This window comes from Leucoraja erinacea, chromosome 12, assembly GCF_028641065.1.
Source record: "Leucoraja erinacea ecotype New England chromosome 12, Leri_hhj_1, whole genome shotgun sequence".
Taxonomy (NCBI): Eukaryota; Metazoa; Chordata; class Chondrichthyes; order Rajiformes; family Rajidae; genus Leucoraja; species Leucoraja erinaceus.
The window spans coordinates 2,862,423-2,874,736 of NC_073388.1; the positions used below are offsets into that span (position 1 = coordinate 2,862,423).

The following is a 12,314-nucleotide window of genomic DNA, read 5'->3' on the forward strand; positions in this document are numbered from 1 at the left end:
CAGTTAACATGAATCAATCAGGGCAATGGTTTTAATGTAGTCCACATGGATTTAAGCAAAGCTCTTGACAAGGTCCCATGTGACAGGCTGATGAAAAAAGTAAAATGCCATGCAATTCAAGGGAGAGTGGCAAATTGGATACAATATTTGTTCAGCAGCAAGAACAAAGGATAATGGTTGGCAAGTATTTCCAAAGGCTGTCACCAGCAACCAGGTAGATCTAGCATGTATAGCACCAGCTGGATTTGGCATCTTACTGCCATCTAATCCCCAAATCATAATGAGTGAGAATAATGAACATTTTGAATCTCACACGGACAATCAAAAATATTTTTCCCTACACATAAACTAATATTGTTCTGATGGCTTAAATCTAGCCTGAATAGTTCAAGACTATCTAGTGTTGCCCATTTTATGAAAAGCATATCACTCAAATCAATTTCTGAAAATGAGTGGGTGAAATCTGTCAGGCCATTCGTTTCTTTTCTGATCAACCTTGAAAGAATATTTTACAGCGGAAAAGTGCACACACACGTCATATACATATCAAAACGTTTAATGTCAACTTTTGCCACCATTACCATTGAATATTAATGAAAGCTTTGCTCCGCAATTAAAAATTTAGATTAGTAAATGCTAAATCCCCGGACGTAAAACACACCTCAAACTTATGAAACATACCTGCAATGTACCAAAGCATCTCAAAGGTCCCACATTTCCAATATATTTAATTCTGACAGTTCTCAGAACATAAGAACTTTGGCACTTCTCTGCATAAAATGATTGCATAATATTTTAAATAAAACGTATTAATCTGTCATGCAGCTTTTGCTTTGTTTTTCATAAAAACATTCTTAAGACAATGAAACATGGTAAAATGATGATTCATAATTATTCGGACTAAGGAATGCACTGAAGTCAGTATCTAGCATGGAGAATTAGAGGGGCTAGGTGACCTTTAAAAAATAAATTGCAGAAAATACATAATCTCTTCATCAATCAAGGGGAAAAATGTTTATGGTCTATGACTGTCTTTGGAACCTCAAAATTGCTAACTTTTACTCACAAAAACTGAAATCGTTACTGAAACGTAGCAACGCAGGGTTTAAATACCTGCAATTAATATTACACGAGAGAAAAAATGCAAAGGGCAGTGATTGTCAAAATGTGAAAGACTTATCATTGGTTTTTTGCTTAAAAAAAATACCACCCAATAAACCTCAATTACAATACCAATTACCCAAAAATAAATCTACCTACAAAAATAAAGCCCAGCATGATCCATGTCCAACCATAATACATGCCCCATATTCACGCCATGGAGATAAAAACCTGATGGTGCTGATAAAGTGTAGCATGTTGGCATTTATATATGAATACAATTCATTGTATACTTTGCTAAATTAATGTATTATCACTTCAAGGAAAAAAATAAATGCAATTGTCTCCTTTCCAGGCAACTTGTTCCAGTCTTGGAAAGCGAAAAAATCAAAACTAGTTCTGCCAACAGCATATTTCAACCTGGAAATATCTGAAAGGCCAAATATTTGCTTTATAATTCAATGTCTCTCTTTTACACTCTCTTCATTCCTCTTCCCATCAAACAGGCAAAAACAGTCATAACCATCTTGGACTTCACTTCCACCAAGTCTTCTGGAAGGGCGTATACACGGGCTCCAATTTTCCTGGCCATTGATACAGTATATCTGTCGAGAAAGGCAACATGTGATCCCATTGTTCGTTTTTATCCGCAGAAGTCACTGGAACGTGGTCAATTAACATGGTACTTTATATTTAAACTGCTTGGTATAGCAAATTGAAAATTCAGGCAAAACACGCACAGTGCAGGAGGATGAGGGGTGATCTCAGAGGTGTATAAAATCATGAGAGGAATAGATTGGGTGGATGCACATAGTCTCTTGCCCCGAGTAGGTGAATCGAGGACAAGAGGATATTGGATTTAGATAAAGGGGGAAAAAATAATAGGAATACGAGGGGTACCTTTATCACACAGTGTTGTACGTTGGTGGGTGTACGGAACAAGCTGCCAGAAGAGGTAGTTGGGACTATCCCAACATTTATGAAACAGTTAGACAGGTATATGGATAGGACAGGTTTGGAGGGATACGGGCCAAACTCAGGCAGGTGAGACTGGTGTAGCTGGTACACATTGGCCGGTGTGGGCAAGTTGGGTTGAAGGGCCTGCTTTCCCGCTGTATCACTCAATGACTCTAATTATGTTCTATAATGTTTTATAACTTTTAACACCCTTTAATAAGTCCTTTAAACACCTATATGTAAATGATAATCACTACTTACATTGATTATATTGTAATTTTGAAGTAGTGATCAGTTTTGCAATCACAATGCAGAGATGTGTGAAGAAAAGTGTTTTTTTTTAAATGGGAAGAGCTACTTGTCACCAGTGGTCTGGAACTTGATCACCTTATTTATACAATGTTTGATTTTCTTAATGTGTACGGATTTAGTTGCTTCTAAAAATTCAAGATGAGAACTTGCAGGTACATGGATTGGCAGCAAATCTCAGATAACAAGGACAGAGGATAGAAAATGTATATGTTTCTCTCTTCATTCATTGCTGGCTTGACATGTAATTCCAGGAACATTTTTATAGCAAAGTGACAATGAAGTTCAGGTTACATACTTTGCATTCTCTTGCTTATCTTCATCAGAAAGGTCTCCAGTCTTTACCAGTTCATAGTTAATAGAGTTAGGTTGAATGGCATCAATCAAATCCAGTATCGGCAGACTCGAACTTAAGTTCTTATCCTGTGTAAAAATGGTCTCATTTCAGGTTAGGAATTATTGCATTTCAAAGGATTTGAGTATAGGAGCAGGGAGGTTCTACTGCAGTTGTACAGGGTCTTGGTGAGATCACACCTGGAGTGTTGCGTACAGTTTTGGTCTCCAAATCTGAGGAAGGACATTATTGCCATAGAGGGAGTGCAGAGAAGGTTCAGCAGACTGATTCCTGGGATGTCAGGACTGTCTTATGAAAAAAGACTGGATAGACTTGGTTTATACTCTCTAGAATTTAGGAGATTGAGAGGGGATCTTGTAGAAACTTACAAAATTCTTAAGGGGTTGGACAGGCTAGATGCAGGAAGATTGCTCCCGATGTTAGGGAAGTCCAGGACAAGGGGTCACAGCTTAAGGATAAGGGGGAAATCCTTTAAAACCGAGATGAGAACAACTTTTTTCACACAGAGAGTGGTGAGTCTCCGGAACTCTCTGCCACAGAGGGTAGTCGAGGCCAGTTCATTGGCTATATTTAAGAGGGAGTTAGATGTGGCCCTTGTGGCTAACGAAATCAGGGGGTATGGAGAGAAGGCAGGTACGGGATACTGAGTTGGATGATCAGCCATGATCATATTGAATGGCGGTGCAGGCTCGAAGGGCCGAATGGCCTACTCCTGCACCTAATTTCTGTTTCTATATTCATTGATGTTAGATTTTCCATTTTCCTTTTGTACCTTTTGAATCATGTTAAAGGCATATTGTTTTGTTACATTTATGAAGAAAAATATACTTTCATAATTTCTTTCACTGCAAGATCCCAAAGTATTTACCTGCAAATATGGTGATTTTTAAAATTAGCTTTACTGTTATTGCTTAGATAAACATACTTGTCGGATTTCACCTCATGAGAATTTAATTTCTAGGACCGTAAGATATCATCGACTGCTGGTTGAAAGATAAATCTTTCCTTTGATGTCAAAGTTCTACATTTTGTAAAATGAGGCATGGGATACAGTACACTTTAACAGGCAGAGTGTTTCAAGATTCACCATGGCACCAACGGGATTACAAATCCAACACCCAATCGTGTAGAACTCATATTGCAGGCACTTGTTGGGAAGCATCTGAGGACGTACCCTGCCTGCTCTCTCAGCTCAGTCATTGAATATGGAAAGGTGCAGCAGTGTCTTAAAAAAAATAATGCTTACCTTAAAACTTTGGACTGTAGATGACTTGCCTGCATCTTTCAATGTTCTATTTATCCAATTGATAATGATATCATCGTTGACTTTCTGACCATCACCCAATTCTTCAAGAACGTTCAGTGTATACCTTCCAATATATAATTGCAACTTTAGAATCGCTATGGTGATGATTTTATCTTAACGTAAGATGCTGAACTTCCCAATTAACAAGCCAGTAAACTACATGTAATAAAAGAAGTGGAGCCGAGACAAAAGTAACTGAATACATACAATATTTAAATATTGCCAGTGGTCAATAATCAATAAATCAGTGAAATAATAATGTAAAAGTGCAATTAGTGAGCATTTCTCAATTCCTTTTCAGGTGGGCCTAAAGGCACTTTTGTAATGAAGTGCAGTCACTGTTACAATATAGGAAACATGTCAGTCAATATGTGCACTGTAAGCTCTGTTGTAGGAATGATATAATTGCATGAAATCAAGAGGTCTCTTAATAGCCTTTTAGAACAGTGTCAGTACCTTCTCATCAGCTGCCAAACCAAGGCTAAAGTTAGCGTTGAGTTTCCATCATTTAAATCTGTTCCAGCAATGCCCACCAAGGAAAACTTTGCTCGCTCCTTTCCCAGGTCCACTGCATAATTACAGTTTTCTAGCTAAATAAAAAGAATCATTTGTGAAATTAAATTGATGGATTTTTGCTACATTTTTAATATTTTTAGAACATGAATATATCTACCTTTTTCATATTAGCACCTAGTTTGGGATATGGTGGCTTGTTCACCTTGTTCCAGTCAACTGGGACCTTGATTTTTTCATACAACTGCAATATCACGAGAGCATCAACTAAGTCACTGCAACAAGAACAAAATCCACAGAATATTTCAGGAATCGGTACACTTGAGAGTTAATCACCATTTAATCCTAAATATTCTTGTCTTGTGAAATAAATATAGCACTAAAACGGAAAATGTTGGGAGGTGTTAAGAATGTCTGGCAGCATTAATGGAGAGAGAAACAAAAGTTTCCAGTCAATAACTTTTTATCAGCACTGGAAAATATTATAAATTGAATGGTTACAACTTAAACCATATTCAATTTCTACTGAGACACAAGGAACGGCAGATGCTGGTATAAAAAAAAAACAAAGTGCTGGAATAACTCAGCAGGTCAGGCAGCATCTGCGGAGAACATGGATAGGCGATGTTTTGTTTCGGGGCCCTTCTTCAAACTGAAGGGTCCCGACCCAAAATGTCACCTATCCATGATGCTGCCTGACCCCGTGTTACTCCAGCCCTTGTTTTCAATTTCCATTCGTTCCTTGCTCTGCAATGGTCTGGAATGTTAACACGTTTTTCTCCCCACTTATGCTGCCAGATGGCCGAGAGCTGCCAGCATTTCCATCTTTTATTTCTTACATAATCTTTTGATTAACATTACTCATGTTTGTGACACTCTGACCCACACAAATGTTATGGAACTAGAGTAGAAATAAGTTAATTAGTCTGCTTTTAGTGCCACTTGCTTTCAACTGACAAAGTTAAAACTGGCCCAAAACGGTACTACTACTACACCTGTGACTTTAAGTGGAATCTGACTATGGTACAGGTCAGCCTCTGACATGACAGGAGGGTTGCTGGCACCAGCCCACCCCCCGGCCGATTCCAGGCCAGACCTTAGCCGCCATCGCTGACCCACACTACTTCCTCAGCCGTGCCTGCCATCTCCAATCCTTATCTGCATCCCGGCCACCTGCCGACTGCCACCATTGATTCCTCCGGTTCTCGCCTCAACTCACCTGGATTCCAGGCCCAGCTCCAGACTGAGAGTCTGAAGAAGAGTCCCAATCAAAACACCACCAGTTGTCCAGGGATGCTGCCTGACCTGCTGATTACTCCAGCACTCTGTGTCCATGTGTATTAACCAGCATCTGCAGTTCGTTGTTTCCACTACTTATAATTCTTTACTCGGTTATAGAGGACAGTCAGCAATAACAGACACCATCTCTCTCGCAACCCCCCGGGTCTGTTATAACGAGGATTTACTGCACCATCTTACCTGTACAAATGGTTCACTGCTGGATTTACCCCTTGCGAGTTCATCCAGTTGCGGAAAGTCCTTTCTTCACGGGTTTCACCTAATGTGTAAAATGCAACAGGTTATCGTAGAAAAAATGTTGCGCAGAAATTCATCATCTCAAATAACTTTAGTGCATAAAATAACTGATTTCTCCCCTCCAAATCAACAGTGCAAATGTCACTGTTGTATATTGTACTGAATGTTGCACCCTTTATCATGTATCTGGGCACTGATCCTTTTCATGTATAGCCTGGCTAGATAGCATTCAAACAAAAGCTTTTCATTATACCTCAGTACATGCGACAATATTAAACTAAACTGAAAAAATGTTTTGGAAAATGATGGCAGTTTAGTAGTTCCCATTGGACGACTTCCTGTTTCATTTCTCAAGAGTATTCTGTAATTGTAAGTGATGATTATCATTTGGTGAAATTGAATCACCTCTCCAAGTTCAAGCTTGCATTTGCATGTGTGGAAATTAACTGTGAAGTCATGGATACAGCTGCTGCCAGTGAAAGTGTCAGATTTCTGGCGCCAAAATGAAAAGATCTAGTAAGAAATATTTATTTACCATTACTGAAAATAGATGAAACAGATTTGATATTTGCAATATGTTACTGAATATTAGGGTCCAGATTAAAATCTAAGTTTTAAACAAAATAAGAAAGAACAAATTCCAATTAGTGTACAATTATGTGGAACTCTGGTAATGCCAGTCAGAATATTATGTACATGCTTGTCTATTTAAGGAGGATACATTTGAAGTGGAGAGAACACTTTCTCTAGATTTATTCCTGGAATGGCAAGTTTGTCACATGGAGAGGTTAAACTCAATCAATGTTCTTGAGTTTATAAGAAAGGGAAAATAAAACATTTCTATAGAGTGCAAGGCGGCAATAATGCAACTATTGGGAAGTTTAGGAAAAAAAGGTGCAGAGTAGGCCATTCAGCCCAGTACCACCATTCAATAATGATCATGGCTGATCAACCAAAACCAGTACGCCGTTCCTGCTTTTCCCCCTATATCCCTTGATTCCATTAGCCCCAAGAGCTAAATCTAACTCGCTCTTGAAAACATCCAGTGAATTGGTCTCCATTGCCTTCTGTGGCATAGAAATCCATAGATTCACAATTCTCTGGGTTCTATGTTCTTGGTTTCTTGGTCCTCCAAAATATTCCAAATGGAATTTAAACTGGAGGTGGGTGAAAAAAAATGTCCTCATCTCAGTCATAAATGGCCAACCCCTTATTCTTAAACTGTGTCACCCTTGTTTCCAGACTACCCCAACATTTTTCCTGCCCCAACATCTAGCCGGTCCAATCCCTTAAGATTTTATATGTTACTGTAAGGTCCCCTCTCATCCTTCTAAAGACCAGTTGACCCATTCTTTCATCATATGTCAGTCCTGCCATCCTGGGAATTAATCTAGTGAACCTACGCTGCACTCCCTTAATAGCAAGAATGTCCTTCCTCAAATTAGACCAAAACTGCACACAATACACAATAAGTGAGGTCTCACGAGGGCCCTGTACAAATGCAGTAGGACCTCCTTGCTCCTAAACTCAAATCCTCTCACAATGAAGGCCAACATGCCATGAGCTTTCTTCACTGCCTGCTGTACCTGCATGTTTGCATTCTTTCAATCATGTTGAACAAGTTAGTCATAGAAATAAAATAATTCGACTGTTAGTGGCAATAGTAAAGATAGGTCAGAAAGCCAGGTTCAATCCTGAGTTTGGGTGCCGTATGTGGAGTTTGTATGTTCATGGGCTTGCTCTGAGTGCTCAGGCTTCCTCCCACATCCTTAAGATATGCGAGTCAGTAGGTTACTTGACTGCTGCAATTGCCTCCAGTGTTGGTCGAATTGGGGAGTTTGTGTGCAAGAAGAATGGAATTAGTCCAGTATCAGTATAAATATGACAGTCAGTGCGGGCTGAAGGGCTTGATTCATGCAGTATCTCTCTACATCATGTTATATTAGTACAACGATGAAAGAAGAGCATTAGAATTTGTCGGTGATGATATCCCCACGGTATGGTTGCTTGTTTTTCTCGCTGGTAAAAGTTAGACAGAGTGAAACTAATATTAAGTTAATATCACCTTTGGGAAACTGAATTACCACCATACAGACCCTGTCTGATTTAAGACCACTGATCCCAATGAAAAGCAAAATTATTTGGGCATGAAATAAAGTCAGTCAGTCAGTCAATCCAAACCTGCTCAGTTTCTCTCCAGGTTAAAAATTATATAGAAGCCTCCCCTGTGGATCCCATCATCACATTGAGGCACCAAAGTAACTAATTATCTAAACAGTGTCTCGACAGTTTTAAATTACACTGCTCCAGAGGTCTCAACTAGGAGAGAACACCAGATTCAAACAGCTTTCCAGAAATACACAATACTCATTTGTAACTTTACCTTCCAGCAAGCTCCAATCAATGTCTTGATTCACAGGCTTTTCAAGCGCTGGATACTTGTTGAACAGATTAGCTACGAATGCCAAGTTCAGTTTTGGGTTCCCCTGGACAACATCTGCTGGGGTGACAAATTGTCTGCACCCCAGTTTGTCCGCCTCTTGTAACATGTACTCAGCTCGCTTCAGGTCATCTTTCTCCTGCAAGGTTTAAAGCAATGTGAGTGTGATCATAGATCTGGTCTGCTATTCTGTACAATTCACTGTAATTTACCGTCACTGAATTTTGAAACACAAGGAGTGATCTTTGTATTGTCTCAAGAAGGGTCTCAACCCAGAACGTTGCCCATTTCCTTCGCTCCATAGATGCTGCCTCCCCGCTGAGTTTCTCCAGCATTTTTGTCTACCTTTATATGTTATTTTATTTGTTTTGTTAACCTGTCAGATGGGCAGTGTTGCTAATTGCTTAAGCTTCAGGGCGGTGTGGCAAATGGGAGATTAAAAGGATTCAGAGAATAGCTAAGAGATAGCAAAGTGTAATGTGATCGATTCTCAGGTTTCCTCCCACATCCCAAAGACATGTGAGTTTGTAGGTTAATTGGCCTCTGTAAATTGCTCCTAGTGTGTAGGGAACGAATGAGAAAGTGGGATAACATATAACTAGTGTGAACATGTGATCAATGGCCAGTGCGGCCCGGCGGCCTGTTTCCATGCTGCATCTCTTTTCAAAATAATTGAAGTCCAGGATTAGTTTACTATGACAGGTAGCACTTCTCATTTCTCCCTCAGCTTTAGAAAGAAATATTACTCAGAAAGGGACAACAGAAACAAACCCATAGCTATTAGACGTTAAACTGCAAGACAGCAGAAATTTAAAATAAAAATTTACTTCAAAGATGTAAAATTCAAGCTTTATATTTACATATTTCAAGAAACAGTCAAATCAACAAATTGCACTGTAAATCTATGGGGGGGGGGCACTAGTTGTAGAATCTTCTGCCCAGGGGATAAGCCTGCATTTGTTTCGGTTTTTTGTTCGTTCCGGTTAAGGAGCTGTGCACACGGCAGCCAGCCAACAGTCGCTTGTCTTTCTTTTTTTCCACTTTTAATTTAATTTCAATTTCAAGTTAATTTCCAGTTTTCATGCATCTTGTTGTGGGTTGCGACTGCTGGCAGACCAATTTCCCTCCGGGGATGAATAAAGTTCTATCATATCGAGTACATAATTGTGGTTTACGATATTTGTTTGAAGGCTATGATCAATTCTTGTAAAGATACGAGTTCTTCGAGAAGGATTTTTCAGTACATTAATGTAAAGAAACACTGGTACTTACATTGAAGCCCGACATATTGATGTCAATGCGCGATTCTCCTTCTTTATTACCTTTCGGTGCAATCTGAGCCAGGAGGTGATAATAGGCCCTTGAATCCTGAATTCAAACAAAAAGATGAATTAAAATAGCAAACCTACAAGTTTTGAATCAAATGTATTTATCATTTAATAACTAAACAAAATGTGCACATGGCGTGTACCAATCATGTATCTGGATGTTGCAAAGTGCACACAACTAATGTAATATTTCTGAATGTAGGAAATGCATAAGCCAAGTTTTGGTCCCAGAAGTTGCTAGTTAATGACTAGGTATTTGGTTTTGGTGATACTATGAACTGCAGATGCTGGAATCTTAGAGTTTAAAAAAAAAGTGCAGGAAGTCTCTGGAGGATTTGGACAGGCGGCGTTTTGGGCTGGGTCCTTTCTTCAGACTGGTTTTCGTGATGTTGATTGATGGACATCAGGAGAACTACTAGGATAATTGCACGGGCAGATGTCTCTGCTAACCGTCTCAGTCAAAAAACTGTCTCGGTGCATTTTAAATAGCAAACTAAACATCAAGAGAAGGGCTAACCTATAATCATCCAGGAGCAGAAAAGACTGCAAAAAGTTGTGACCACTGCCCAGTCCATCATCACCGGCTTTGACCTCCCCACCATCGAAGGGATCTATTGAAGATGCTGCCTCAAAAAGGCAGCCAATATCAAAGACCCACACACTCATTTCACCATTGCCATCAGGAAGAAGGCACAGGAGCCTGAAAACTGTAACGTCCAGGTTCAGGAACAGCTTCTTCCCTGCAGCCATTAGGCTATTAAACACGGCAACAAATAAGCTCTGAACTGCGACAGACTATCATTATTATTATTATTGCACTATATTGGTTATTTATTGAGATTAAGTATGTGTGCATGTGTATACACACATTGAACTTTTTTTCATCTCCCGTTATGTACTATGTTTACATATTCTGTGGTGCTGCAGCAAACAAGAATTTCTAGTCCTATCTGGGACATATGACAATAAAACATTCTTGACTTGCATTCAGGTGAGGGCGATGCTCTTCAGCTAAAGATGATCTGTCATTTCAAGCTAAAAACATTTTAAGTATGCAAGAGGAAACCGCAGGCAAAAGTTATTCACACGGAATTCATACAAATCCTTTGACTCCCGTCATGTGGAATCCAGAGAAAACATTCAAATCAATGCGTCTCAACGTACAAATAGCATCGCAAGACCACAAGATGGCAGTACTTGACTTGCCACGTAATCAAAGATGTCCCAACTGAGATTGGTCTAAGTGTCATGGTGTTTAATAAATCACTGATACTACAGCAAGAAAGGAATTTGCTAATGATCTACTCAAAAGCAGTGGAGGCAATGCATTCAAGAGATGGGACCTGGGCCCTGCGATGGGCGAGGAGTTACATGGAAACCACATTTCAGGTTCAGTAAGTTTGGTCACCTAAGAGCATGAGGGGGACAAATCTTAAAACTTTTCCTCCGATTCCCAGTCCCCTCGTCAGTTTAGAGATACAGCATGAAAACAGGGTCACGACCCACCGAGCCCACAACAAACAGCAATCACCCATGTTCTATCCTACACACTGGGGGCAATTTGCAGAACCAATTAACCTAGAATCCCGCACATCTTTGGAATATGGAAAGAAACCACAGCACCCAGATAAAACCTACGTGGTCACAAGGAGAACGTACAAACTCCGTACAGACGGCACAAGTAGTTAGAACAAACTGTGGAATTCTCTGCCTCAGATGGTGGTGGAGGCAGGTTCTGTGCATGCTTTCGAGAGAACTAGATAGGGCTCTTAAAAATAGCAGTCAGGGGATATGGGGAGAAGGCAGGAACTGATCCTGCACCTATTGTCTATTGTACCCCGGTCTCTGGCGCTGTGAGGTAACAACTCTACTGCTGCACCACTGTGCTTCTGCACATTATGCCACATATGTTTATATAAGAGATATTGATCAGGAAAAGCTATAAACTTAATCTTTTGGGACTTGGTGCTGCCTTAATAATATACATGAAGAAATGCAAACTGCTTGCATGTTTTAATGATGTATTTTATAGTCGTGGAAGTTATGTGCTGCTGAAGGGGCAAGATTATTTTTCTATTTGGCTTTCAGCCATCTTCTTGAATTGCTGCATTACTGCACTGAGGTATTAAAGACTGCATTGAAATTATTCCTGCGGTGCACTTAAATCAGGAGGTCCAGGAGTCTGACTCACGAACAATGAAAGAAACATCAAAATATGCCCATTGAGGACAAGGTTGGGCAAGAAGTCAATGGACAAAGGGTTATTCCACTGCACACCTGGCAAACGGCCCCGTATACAGCCATAAGAAAAAAAGGCACAAAGTGCTGGAGTAACCGAGTCAGGCTGCATCTGTGGAGAACATGGACAGATGACATTGCGAGTCGGGACTCTTCTTCAGACCATTTTCCTCCCAATATGAAACATCACCTATCGATGTTATCAGAGATGCGGCCTGACTCACTGAGTTA

At 39.9% G+C, this 12,314-nt stretch overlaps 1 protein-coding gene across 2 annotated transcripts in view; it reads right to left on the reverse strand.

Moving 5' to 3' along the window:
• Positions 1–540: 540 nt before the first annotated feature.
• pls3 (plastin 3 (T isoform)) overlaps positions 541–12,314 on the reverse strand; it is a 72,890-nt gene continuing 61,116 nt past the window's right edge. For both annotated transcript variants that reach the window (XM_055643470.1, XM_055643471.1), the window contains exons 9-16: positions 9,790–9,885; positions 8,461–8,656; positions 6,021–6,099; positions 4,702–4,816; positions 4,485–4,618; positions 3,969–4,092; positions 2,666–2,790; positions 541–1,706 (exon numbers count right to left, since the gene is read on the reverse strand). In XM_055643470.1, coding sequence (XP_055499445.1) covers positions 1,574–1,706; positions 2,666–2,790; positions 3,969–4,092; positions 4,485–4,618; positions 4,702–4,816; positions 6,021–6,099; positions 8,461–8,656; positions 9,790–9,885 — 1,002 coding nt within the window. In that variant the 3' untranslated portion in view covers positions 541–1,573. The remainder of the gene's footprint in view (positions 1,707–2,665; positions 2,791–3,968; positions 4,093–4,484; positions 4,619–4,701; positions 4,817–6,020; positions 6,100–8,460; positions 8,657–9,789; positions 9,886–12,314) is intronic.